This window comes from Nansenia antarctica, assembly GCF_963989245.1.
Source record: "Nansenia antarctica genome assembly, chromosome: 18".
Taxonomy (NCBI): Eukaryota; Metazoa; Chordata; class Actinopteri; order Argentiniformes; family Microstomatidae; genus Nansenia; species Nansenia antarctica.
In genome coordinates, this window is record NC_137691.1 from 19,886,040 (window position 1) to 19,899,083 (window position 13,044).

The following is a 13,044-nucleotide window of genomic DNA, read 5'->3' on the forward strand; positions in this document are numbered from 1 at the left end:
AGTGCTGGAGTGCTCTAGGGCAACACTCTTTTAGTTGTTAATCCCATTGGCAGGTAATGCACCATGGCTTGACAGACATGCACCTAATGACGCCCCTACTGGAGCCAATGTAAACCTACTCCTCACCCAAAAGTCACTTTCACCATTGCTTTCAACCTCCTGTTGTGTTGAGGGCGTGGTCCATATCGCTTAGGGGCAAGGGGCAGGGCGGGGCGGGGCGGGTCCGGGTGGGGCGGGGCGGGGTGGGGGGGGGGCGGGGCGGGGTGGGTCCGGGCGGGGGGCGGGGGGCGGGACCTGGCCTGGCCGGGCAAGGTGCATTCATATTACTTCCAACGACGCCACTAGTCACCTGCGCATAGCGGAGTTCGCAGCAGACACAGACAGTGCAGTGTGGGAAAGCTCCGAAAGAAGAATTTCCACCATGACGCTGGACCCGCTGAAGTCTGCCATCTCCCTGGGTCATGTCGTGGACACCACGCTCGGGCTGAACAAGTTCCACTCCGGTCAGCAGCGCGTCTTGGAGCAGGTGCAAACCATCCAGAGGACCAGGTCCAAGTACATTAACCATGGATCTGCAACCCTGTCCCCTACGAGTAAGACCGCTATATCAATACATGACGATAGAATTATAAGGTTCTATCTCCATTTTTGTCAAAATTGAGTTTTTTACATAATCTGATCCATTAGGTGTTTATTAATGCCTGTGTGGTGTTATTTTTAAAATGTTGACATTTTTGAGTTAGTAATTCATAAAATACAAAGGTTCCATCTCACAAAACATAATGGAATGTAAAAACTTTGACGCTCAATATCTCTGAACTGCCCTAAACGGAGATAGAACATTATAATTCTAAGCTCACGAGATGTACTCTATTGTTTTATTTTGTATTTGTTTTATTGTTAAACACTATATAGCTTCAAAACATGGTTAGCATTATATTTAGTATATCATGGAGATGCATCCATAGCTCAATCCATGAATGTTACACTGGTTACATTTCCCCAGCTCCATTGCTCAGCTGTTTACCCAAAACTGTCCCTTTTAACGTTTGATCATTTTAGGAAATATGTTCAATAAGGTTACACAGAATAAATTGTATTTTCATTTTTAGTTACAAGTTATAGCCTTCTTCATAGACAAATGTTATAGTCCATCAGTTGAACCAGTATGTTTATTTTAGCAAACAAATAACACAAATAATCACTAAAGTAATACAAAAAGTGTGACATGTGTGAATGAAGAACAACTGCACATCCAACGTTTTACAGTGTAAAGAAACTCAAACAGGCTAACCAGATTCTTCGAGTCATTCACCACCTCTCACTTTTCTCCCCATAGCTCCTCAGTACACTAGTGTGTTCACGGATTCCTCCGGATCTCTACCAGCCGCTTTCAATGGAAGTGCCTTCACATTAGGCTTTAATGGAAATGGCCACTCCAAAACGGTATGGACCATTTCATGTTATACTCTCTCCCATATGATATTCATCTTCAAAAAAGCAATGCTGTTCTTTGTGTTTTTGACCACTGTGAATGGTTTATCAGCTGTATTTAACAGTAAACACCTTTGACCTTAATTGAGAGTCAATGGTAATTTAATTAAATGGTTTTCCTTCAGCATTACTCGGCTACCTCAGCCTAGAATAGATGGTTCATGAAAGAAGCTCAGAAAAATGTGTTTTGGTTCCGACTGGCATCTTATGGCTTAGTCTGAGGGGGCAGTTAGTCTGAGACTGGGGCAGGTGTTGTAGGAGTCTGAGGGGGTAGTTAGTCTGAGACTGGGGCAGGTGTTGTAGGAGTCTGAGGGGGCAGTTAGTCTGAGACTGGGGCAGGTGTTGTAGGAGTCTGAGGGGGCAGTTAGTCTGAGACTGGGGCAGGTGTTGTAGGAGTCTGAGGGGGTAGTTAGTCTGAGACTGGGGCAGGTGTTGTAGGAGTCTGAGGGGGCAGTTAGTCTGAGACTGGGGCAGGTGTTGTAGGAGACTGTCGGAGGAGGTGTTTACTGTAGTCTGAGACCAGGGGGGTATTCCATCAACGTTGCTAAAGGAAAATCCAGGCTTATTTTGATAAGTCTCGCAAGATAAGGCTGCATTTCTTTATAAATCTTGCGGGATTTATCAAAATAAGCCTGGATTGTCCTTTATCTACGTTGAAGGAACACCCCCCAGGGCAGGTGTTGGAGATGACTCTTTACCCGCAGCAGGGCGTTGCCTTGTGAGTTGTCCAGTCATCACAGCACCAGACGTCTATCTAGGGAGTGTTCGTTTTCATCCAAATTCTATGGTTGTTCAGTCTAAGCCACTCATTCATCAGTTTGATTTCCCGAACGTCTCTTACTTACCCCTGACTCATTGCCATGACGCATCCTAATATTGTTCTTTTTCATAACCACACAAAGGGACTGCAAAATTGTCTTCATGTTTTTGGACCACAGTGAAGGTTTATCAACAGTATACACTACTGGAACTAATTGAGAATCAACTAATTGAGAATCAATTCCTTCAGCACCAGTTGGTGAAAAAAAAAGAAAAAAGTCAAATTTATGACACTGTGTACCCACCTGATCTCCTAATGATGCATGATTGTAAAGTTCTCCAGTCAACACAAGCTAAAAGCCTCGGCGTCACACAGGACCGACCGCACCCTTTCTTTTGAACCCCACATCAAGAACATCTCCCGACCCCGCCCTTCACCCTCTCACTCCAGTGCTGAAACTTTAATCCACACATTCGTCACCTTCCAACTGTACTACTGTAAAGGCCAATGCACACGGCGTGCGATTTTGTCGCACCGCAAATTCGATTCCATTGTTTTGAATGAGACAATGCACACGGCACACTTCGGCACACTTCGGTGGTGTGAATTGAGAATCGAATGTTGTCGTGCGACAAAATCGCACGCCGTGTGCATTGGCCTTAACGGTTCACTCTCGGGACGACCCTCCAAGCTTATCAGTAAACTACAAATCATCCAAAACTCAGCAGCACCAAATACAATGACCACATCACTCCCTTTCTCATGCAACTACACTGGTTACCGGTCCAATACCACATTATTTTTGACTTTGACATTGACCCTCAAGATCCTCCTGCTCACATACAAAGCCCTTCACTCCCTTTCACCCCCCTACCTCTCCGATCTACTACACGAATACACCCCTACCTCACTCTTCGCTCCTCCTCAGCTGGCTTTCTCCCTTCAGCACAATGGGCGTGCAAGCCTTCAGCTCTGCCGCCCCCCAGACTCTGGAACTCTCTCCCCCAGCACATCAAAACATGCAGACACACTGCATTCGTTTAAAAAACTGCTCAAAACACACCATGTTTCTCTGTAAACTGCCACTCGCTATTCCCTGATTTGATGCTGCGCATGTCCGGTTACTGTTTGTCTCCTACCGTTTCATACCCTCTCTTGTTGCTTGATACCCTGTATCTTTATGCTGTCCATGTCTTGTTGCTGCTGTTTTGTTGTGTGTTATTATGTTGGAACATGTTGCATGTCTTTTTTATCATGTCTATTTACTTTTACTTTTATTGCCCTTTTTTGTATTTTATTTTTGTCTACTGTAAGGTGACCTTGGGTATCCAGAAAGGCACCAATCAAATAAAATGTATTATTATTATAATTATTATGAAGTGAAAGTACTGTAGTGACCCTGTGTAATGTAATCATCTGTGTTATCATTTATTGGTTCTCCAGCTCAGCCAAGAGAAGAACCTCAACCGGAGGGTTCTCACTTCTAAAAGTTCTGTGGCCCACAGGAACATGAGCAGTTCCAACAGGAACATGAGCAGTTCCAGCCAACGGGTCCGTTCTTTTGTCCCCGTCAGCCCCCCCGGCCCCCCGGCTGGCCAACGCAACACCAGCCGCAGCGAGCCTGATCTGGGCCAGTTCAACACAGGACAGCGCTCCGCTCGCCCCCGGCGCCTCCAGTCCACCAGGTCCAACAACAACAACAACAACGTCTTTGTGGTCGAGCGCAGCTCTGGACCAGCACAGTTTTCTTCCGGCGGACCAGCACAGTTTTCTTCCGGCGGACCAGCACAGTTTTCTTCCAGCGGACCAGCACAGTTTTCTTCCAGTGGACCAGCACAGTTTTCTTCCAGCGGACCAGCACAGTTCTCTTCCAGCGGGCCCTCTCAGACCACCATGAACGGCACCAGTCAGGCGAAAAGGAACAGCCAGTTTGTCACCAGCCAAGTTCGTATGGACAGGGTCCCATCGAACTACTCCATTACCGAGTCCAAGATATCTATACCCAAGAGCAAGGGTGGATCGGGGTGAGTGAAAACGATCTGTGTATATAGGCTACTGTATGTATTTCTCTCTCTCTCTCTCTCTAATGGATCATAATCCTATTCTCAAAGTGATAAGATGTTGATATTTGGACCCTTTTCCTAATAGGACCCACAGCGCCGGCCAGATGTCTGACATCACTCTGAAGGAGGCTGTGGAGTTCCTCTCCAGGGAAGATGAGAACTACCAGCACTGCGGCGCCTCCTTCATTCAGCACAACACCTACTTAGACGACAAGGCCAAACGGGAGGTAAAACAGGACGTAACTTCCTGAGCACCCCTCTTGCTCTCTCTCTCTCTCTCTCTCTCTCTCTCTCTACCGAGGAGCTGTTCCGTAGCACTTTTAACAATGTGCTATTTAGGCCGTTTCGATTCTGGCCACATTTGATCAATTTAGATCAATTAGATTGATGTTAGCTAGATGATTGATTACTGCTGTTGGCTTGTTTAACTCTCAAGCTGATCCTCTACTCTATGATTACCCTAGTGATTGCTCACCCCCCACCTGTCTGGTCCCTGTCTACCTCAGGTGTTCAGGCTCAAAGGGATCCCAGCTCTGGTGAGGCTCCTCCAGAGCCGCAGCTCCCAGGTCCAGCAGACGGCCTCGGCTGCCCTGAGGAACCTGGCCTTTAAAAACGGAGCCAACAAAGAGGAGGTGTTGCGGTGCGGGGGCATCCCAGAGGCCCTCACCCTGCTCAGGGGCACAGACTCCTCCGAGACACAGAAGCAGCTGACAGGTACACAGTGCAAACCTGCTGTTAGCCTGCTGAGCTGAGGCCCCCTAGGTTGTTGCACTTCTTCAGGATTGTTTAGGCAAGGTTACTCATCATAAGAGCACAGTGCATTTCACCACCTCTGTGACGCAGACACTAGATAATCCCATCTTAATCCGGTCCCAATGTGGAATCACGTCACATCAGTGTTTTTTGTCTGAGTAAATATGTGAGTAATAGTGATCTTTGTCTTCATAAAACGCGTTGTTCAGTCTGCATTTGCAATTGTTCGTCTTCGTGTTAAATATATTCACTTCACAAATATTTAGTTTTCGGGACACATACCGGTATAGAATGCAGCTCTCATGTCGAGATATCAATCTTATACATTCACTTATATAAAAGTATAAGTATAAAGAGGTATAAAAGTATATTTCGATATACTGTTTAATTGATCTCATACCAGTTTTGATCAATATACTGTCCATCATGATGGCTTGAGTTAATGATTATGCCACTAAGTATCTGATGTTGACGTTCCCTCCAGGTCTGCTGTGGAACCTGTCGTCTGCAGACAGCCTGAAGCCAGAGCTGGTGAGCGCCCTGCCCCTCCTCATGACGACCGTGGTCGTGCCTTTCACAAGTGGACCAGACCACATCGACAATAACAACATGGACCCCGAGGTCTTCTACCACGTCACAGGATGTCTACGGTGAGGAACATCACTAAGTGTGTGTGTGGTGTGTGTGGTGTGTGTGGTGTGTGTGTGTGTGTGTGTGTGTGTGTGTGTGAGAGAGTATTTGGTTAATGTGTGTATGTGTGTGTGTGTGTGTGTGTGTGTGTGTGTGAGTATTTGGTTAATGTGTATTTATAAAAATAAAAAAAACAGGCTTGGTCCTGTCCTCTATTGTCACACTCAAACTATCCTGCCATGAATCTGCACCTGAGTCTGGGACGGCATTTTCCGTGTCCTGATAGAGAAACCTGATCTTCCTCTCCATTCCAACAGAAACCTGAGCTGTGCCAAGCAAGCCAACAGGCAGGCCATGCGAAAGTGCCCAGGTCTTATCAACTCTCTGGTCGACTACGTCCAGGACTGTGTAGCTGCAGGCAGGCCAGATGACAAGGTGAGCATTGTTTTGTACTTTGTTATTACATAGTAATTAAGTAATTGCATGATATATGGAGTCGAGTGCTTATACAGCTAGAATAAGGAACAAGGAACCTGTGTGTGTGTGTGTGTGTGTGTGTGTGTGTGTCTCTCTGTCTCTGTCTGTCTCTGTCTCTGTCTCTGTCTCTGTCTCTGTCTCTGTCTCTGTCTCTGTCTCTGTCTCTGTCTCTGTCTCTGTCTTGCACTACCTCACCTCTGTCATTGCCAAACTAACCAAACCTATTTTGTTTCTGATCGCCAGTCTGTGGAGAACTGTGTGTGTGCCCTACACAACCTGACCTTCCAGCTGGAGGCCGAAGCGCCCACCCTCTTCAGCAGGATCACTGCCCTGGCCCAGACCCCCTCCAGGGCCAACGCCCACACAGAGACTGCCCCGATCGGCTGCTTCAGCCAACAGAGCAAACAGGTGGAACAGGAGGTAAGACCAAACCAATCAAATAAAGCCCACAAGGACCATATACAGCAGAAAGAAGAAAAATAAATACAGTAGATGGATTCGTACTGTGCACAGTATACCAAGTAACAATAGATTTTTCAAACTCTGTGATACTATGCACACTTTTTTTTTTGAGATCTCGATATTGCTGCACACTGAATTTATATGAAATTGAATCTGCTCCACTTCATCATTATTTTGCTCTCCTTTTCTCTCTGTTGTGTAGAGTCACTTTGATTACCCGGTGATGGAGGAGCAGCACCCTAAAGGAGCGGCCTTGCTCTTCCACTCCAAGACCATAGAGAGCTACCTGTCTCTGATGAGCTCCAGCCAGAGAGACGACACGCTGGAGGCCTGCTGCGGAGCCCTGCAGAACCTCACCGCTGGCCACAGCATAGTAGGAACACCATCCTGTCCCTCACTCCTTTACATACACACACACGCACACACACACACACACACACACACACACACACACACACACACACACACACACACACACACACACACTGTGTCAGGCTTTAGATCTGTGTCAGGCTTTAGATCTAAAGCTTTCATTTTTCTCTTGTGTGTTGTGAAAGGCTTGAATTATTTTGTGGGACGAGTACACCAATAAAGACATGTTTGTAAAAACGAAATCTTTATTATTTGCTTGATTATGTATTTATCCTGCATGCATTGTAAACATCTAATCGGACAGGTAACAACACGTCTCTCCTCCTCTGTATCTACAGGTCTCTAGTGTGATGAGCCAGAACATTGTGCAGAAGCTGAATGGCCTCCATCACATCTCCCCCCTGCTGAAGTCTCCTAAGCCCAACCTGCAGAAGAGTGCCATGGCCCTGGTGGGCAACCTGGCCAAGAACCAGAGACTACAGAGGACCATGGGTGAGCTTGAAGAATCCAAGTTCTGTTGCATGTGGCAAATTATCTTATGATTTGGTTTGAGCAGGGGTCAGATGTACTTGTGGAATGTTATTTTCACAGGGGAATACTGACCAAAAATAGACACGAAACATTTTGGTGTTTTAAAACTGTTAAGATATTTTATTATTCATTAGATTATAGGCAAAATACAAACTTTTGAATCAAGCCAAACTTTACTGTATATGTACTCATTTCTGAAGATGAATGCGTATATACGACCTGATGAAATGTATGTGTGTTCTCATTGAAGCCCGGCAGACTCTCCCAGACCTGGCTAGCATCCTGAGCTCAGGGAGCAGCGCCGGGGAGGAGTCTGACGACACCATGGCCATGGCCTGCCAGACCACAAACATCCTGCTGCTGAAGCAGCCTGAGCTGGGGAAGACGCTGCTCACCAACAGCATGGTCAACTCACTCAACGACCTGAGCAGGAACAGGTGGGACTAGAAGTTAGAGGCTAGGGGGCAGATGATTTGCTAGATGTGGCTGTTTCGACTGGGGCCTTTCAGTCTGTACCTAAAAACATCTCAACAGAGAGACTGAAGGTCATTATTGATATATGAATATGGATCTCAAAGGGATTATACATCTTTCTCCTGATAGGAACCTCCCGAAAACCAGCAGAGCTGCAGGGCTGTTTCTTCACAACCTCTGGTCCGAGAAGGATATTCAAAGTTTTCTCAAAAAGGTAAATAAGATGCAAATGCAATGTCCTTCCTGCCCCCACTGGGATATGTCATTAGAATATTGAAAATATTGACTTCTTCTTCTTCGGCGTATGGGTAGTTGTTTTCCTCTCCACTCCACCAGGCTCGGGGCCGAGGGGCTACCCTTTTACCACCCCGAGACCTGGTTGAGGGGCTACCCTTTTACCACCCCGAGACCTGGTTGAGGGGCTACCCTTTTACCACCCCGAGACCTGGTTGAGGGGCTACCCTTTTACCACCCCGAGACCTGGTTGAGGGGCTACCCTTTTACCACCCCGAGACCTGGTTGAGGGGCTCACCCCGGGCTATATTTCTGGACACCCCTCCAGAAGCCACGTCATCGTCTCGTCATCTAATACCGACAGACCATGCATCCCGTTGGGTGGGTGGTACACCGGGCAATCCAGGATAACATGGTCTGCGGTTTTAGGCAAAATATTGACTATTGCTTTATGATGTCAGTAGGCAGGCTAAACCTACTGAATGCTAACTACTATTTCAGACAGGTCCTATACTCTGCTGTACTCTCTTCTTTTATGATTTGGGCAACCCATTAGTATGACTCCGCTTGTCTGAGAGTGATCCTACTATAGTGAACCTCTCTATGGTGGGAAAGATCTGTCTGAGTCACTCTGTCTGGGAGGGGTGTGTCAACAGGTGTTGTATACTGTACCTTACCTTAGCACAAAAGTCCCCTATTTCCTTTTCTCAACACAAAAGCCAACACCTCACGGAGGTATTTGTAGAACAGATGGGAGGAGAGGATATGGTTGAAGGATTAGCTATGTGATGTTTTTTTGGGAGGATAAATAAAGAAGAATGTACTGAGAAGTGATACTGTAAAACCAAGGAATCTAGTGATACAGGTTCTTGTTCACTCACCAGTGACACTACGGTCATCTGTAGCACTAGCACATTGTAACTTTCACTTGTAATTATTGATCCCACGTGGCAGCAAAAAGAGATCACTGAAATGCATGGGCATTTACAACAATAAAATGCATAATACACATATTTAAAACACATGAATAAATAGGCACAGTGACAAACACAGTACAAATGGCTATTGTTCAGTAATGAGTGTGCCTCTGATGACGAGACGATGACGTGGCTTCTGGAGGGGTGTCCAGAAATATAGCCCGGGTGAGCCCCTCAACCAGGTCTCGGGGTGGTAAAAGGGTAGCCCCTCGGCCCCGAGCCTGGTGGAGTGGAGAGGAAACAACAACCCATACCCGAAGAAGAAGAAGAAGTGTGCCTCTTCTTGTCCTACTGACCATGTGACTCTCTCAGAACTATTTTGCCCCAATCTATTCTCTTCATTTTGTTGCTACAGTAGATGTTTTATTTCACAAGCATTTACTGAAAAAAACAGCCATGAGCTAAGCACTGTTGTCATTGGGATGTGTAAAGTATCATTATGCTTTGATGGGTATCAAGGGTAAGCGTCTAATGTCTCTTAAATATTTTGTCTTACAGCAAGGAATGAATAAGGGATCCTTTGTGAATGCCATCACCACGGCCGCCTCACACATGTAAACAAGATGTCTGATGAACTCTATGATGCACTCTATGATGTACTGTATGTAAAGCACTTTGAATTGCCCCTGTTGTATGAAATGTGCTATACAAATAAACTTGCCTTGCCTTACAACTATCATAACACATCAAAAGGAGTCTGAATAGTTTTTCTTTAGGTTTCAAAACCCAAATTCAAAGTTTGTGATATTGCCTGTCCATTATGTTTAGCTGAGTCATTATTTTGTCATTATTTGTAGATCACTTTAGTATGTTATTTAGTTTATTCCAGCATTCATCAATATATATATAATTTTTTTATATATTTGATATGTTGAGTGTTTTGTAATGTCTGAGAGTTAGAACGTTTGATATGAATGTATGTTTAACATACTTTATTATTTTCTCATTATAATACACTGCTACAGTACTGTATGTGTTAAAGGGATAGTGGTGGTCTAGTGGATAGTGAGTTGGACTTGTGATCGGAAGGTTGTGAGTTCAAATCCCGCCTGAAGCCACACCACTACTAGTGTGCCCTTGGGTAAGGCACTTAGCCCTCAGTTACTCCAGGGGGAATGTCCCTGTAATTCGTAATTGTAAGTCGCTTTGGATAAAAGCGTCTGCTAAATGGCAAAATTATTAAATTAAAATTGGAACACTTATTGCTTCTAGTACATTCATGTTTAATTAATTTTGTCTATGCCTGCATGGTTTAAGTAAAATTTGTCCCATGATCTTTTAATCATTACCATATATATTTCAATTCTGATGAGATATTTTACAGTATGATTATTGTATGTCTCTTGTATCTAAGAAGTTATTTGCTCATTTTCTATTTCTACTTTCTCAATGGATAAATCTGTTGTTGCGCCATATTGTCCGAGTGACTGTATTTCGTTGTCATGAATTGTCCTCAGTGAAGCTTCAATAAAACTGACACAGCACAACAAAGAGTTTCTAAGACTGAATTTATACAATTTATACTTTTTGAGCTAATTCAAATTTTCAAGTTTGCCTCAAATCCTATTAATTCCTATGACTATTCACTCTGAATGGGGACATTTCAAAATGTATCCACTTTCTTTACTTTATCTCAACACAATTCAACTGCCAACATAAAAGTATATACAGTATGTCAGCCCATAAAGTTTCTTCAGGAACTCAACATCAGAATAACCCAGAATATCATGAAGAAGAAGAATTCAGTGATATCCAACCCCTATTGTCAGGTGAGTGACTTTGTTTTGCAGATTGTGTAATACATGTGTATTAAGTTATCCTTTCCACTCAGGATACAGGTTGTGTTCAGAATTGTGTCCAAATAATATCAATTATTATACATATAATATAATAACTGAAAATATCCTCTTTCTCAGGCATAATGTGCAAACCTCATATGTGCTGATTCGACCAGAGACTTTGAAACTCAGATTTTTTTAATGTTTATTTTATTCTCTTTTTTTTTCTTGATAACCAACCAAATTAACATTCAGTAAATACTTTTTATATGAACATTCCATCCGTCACACAAGTGTTTCTTGTCCATAGGATGGTAAGGATGTCTTGGGGTCAAAGTAGCATGGAGGTGTGTTTGTCCCAGGGTCCTCTTGGATGCACTACTTTCTAAGGCCTCGTTTGATCTTAGCACCCTTCGTACTGACAGGAGAGAGAAGGTGAACAACGGCTTAGTCGACCAAACTACAAGCTCACAGTATTCCATACTGAACCCACATAATTAGTACATTTGAACGACTGGAACCGCAAGGTATGAGTGTGTATGAGTGGGTAACCCAACACACAGTACTGAAAATCAAAAACAAAACATGTTGGTTGTGGTGAGATAAAAAACTTTTTTTTGCCACTGCTGAAGAGCAACCTAATACTTGTCACTTGTAGAAACTTGGTGTGAATTCCAACTACAGTCCACTACTGTGCCTGTTTTGCCCTCTGACCCTAATCTTACCGTACGCCACATCCCGCTGGCATTTATATGTCTAGTGTTTCTTTGCCACTGACATTTGTAGCCAGCAGCAGATGTTCCTCTGGCTGGCAGTGAGTGTTGAATGTGATGCCCTTTAGTGAATAGCTAGTAAAAGCTGTTAAAATCTGTCTGCCATGGGATAGGGATTTACAATCACATTTTTACTGCCCACTGAGTTTACTGCCCAGCCATGTTATATAGCCTCTCTGGTGAGTATTCCTGTTGTAGCAGGAATAATATAATGCTAAAAACCTAATGCTGATAATACCATCCCTGTTATAAAACTGTGGGCTACAAAAGTGAGACATTCTGCCTCCTATTCACCTCCCAGACACAATGTTTTAGATGATGAATGCAGTTGTCAATGTATTTCCAGATAGCAATATTGGTAGTACACATTCAAGATGTTGCAAGTCTGAAACTAGCTACTCCAACACAAAGAGTTGATACACAGTACTGTGGGACCATGCAGTGCAGACCATGCAGACCATGCAGTGCCTACTCTCTCAGACCATGCAGTGCCTACTCTCTCAGACCATGCAGTGCCTACTCTCTCAGACCATGCAGTGCCTACTCTCTCAGACCATGCAGTGCCTACTCTCTCAGACCATGCAGTGCCTACTCTCTCAGACCATGCAGTGCCTACTCTCTCAGACCATGCAGTGCCTACTCTCATGATGTCTGATTTCATATCCTTCATATTGTTTTCTTCTGCTTACTGCACACATTACTGACATGCTCAGGCTAGCCAATATAACAGGTTTTAATAATTGTTTGATCAGAGCTTGAAATCTAGAACAGCAGATAACAGCCTTCAACATAAATGGACTGCACTTATATAGCGCCTTTATCCAAAGCGCTTTACAACGGCCTCTCATTCACCCGTTCACACACACATTCACACACCAATGGCGGCAAGCTACCATGCAAGGCTCCGGCCCGCTCACTGGGAGCAATTTGGGGTTCAGTGTCTTGCCCAAGGACACTTCCACATGTGGCCAGCCGGGGCTCGAACCGCCGATCTGCCAACCTTGCGATCATTAGACAGTGGCTCTACCTCCTGCGCCACAGCCGCCCCCACACACACACACATTCAGCCTACAGGAGCTATCTGGTGGTAGGGCCACTGTAGGGCTGGCATGGTTTCGATACCATTGGAGGGAGGGGGGACGACGACAGTATTTTATTGTGAGTTGTTTTACCAACGATGACATCATAGGTTGTTTTGATGTCCCTCAGCTGTCGTTGGGCAAAAGTGTGTGTATCTGTGTGTCTGTGTGTCTGTGTGTCTGTCTG

General features: G+C 44.7%; 1 protein-coding gene across 1 annotated transcript; it reads left to right on the top strand.

Annotated features, from left to right (window-relative positions):
• Window positions 1–421: 421 nt before the first annotated feature.
• pkp1b (plakophilin 1b) lies at window positions 422–9,785 on the top strand (the record flags this gene model as incomplete). The annotated part of the gene is made up of 13 exons (XM_080548038.1): window positions 422–593; window positions 1,388–1,446; window positions 3,698–4,278; window positions 4,403–4,544; window positions 4,824–5,031; window positions 5,555–5,720; window positions 6,018–6,135; window positions 6,421–6,597; window positions 6,842–7,012; window positions 7,350–7,503; window positions 7,793–7,979; window positions 8,146–8,230; window positions 9,726–9,785. 13 exons carry the CDS (start codon window positions 422–424, stop codon window positions 9,783–9,785), a joined length of 2,280 nt encoding a protein of 759 aa, XP_080404164.1.
• Window positions 9,786–13,044: the final 3,259 nt, after the last annotated feature.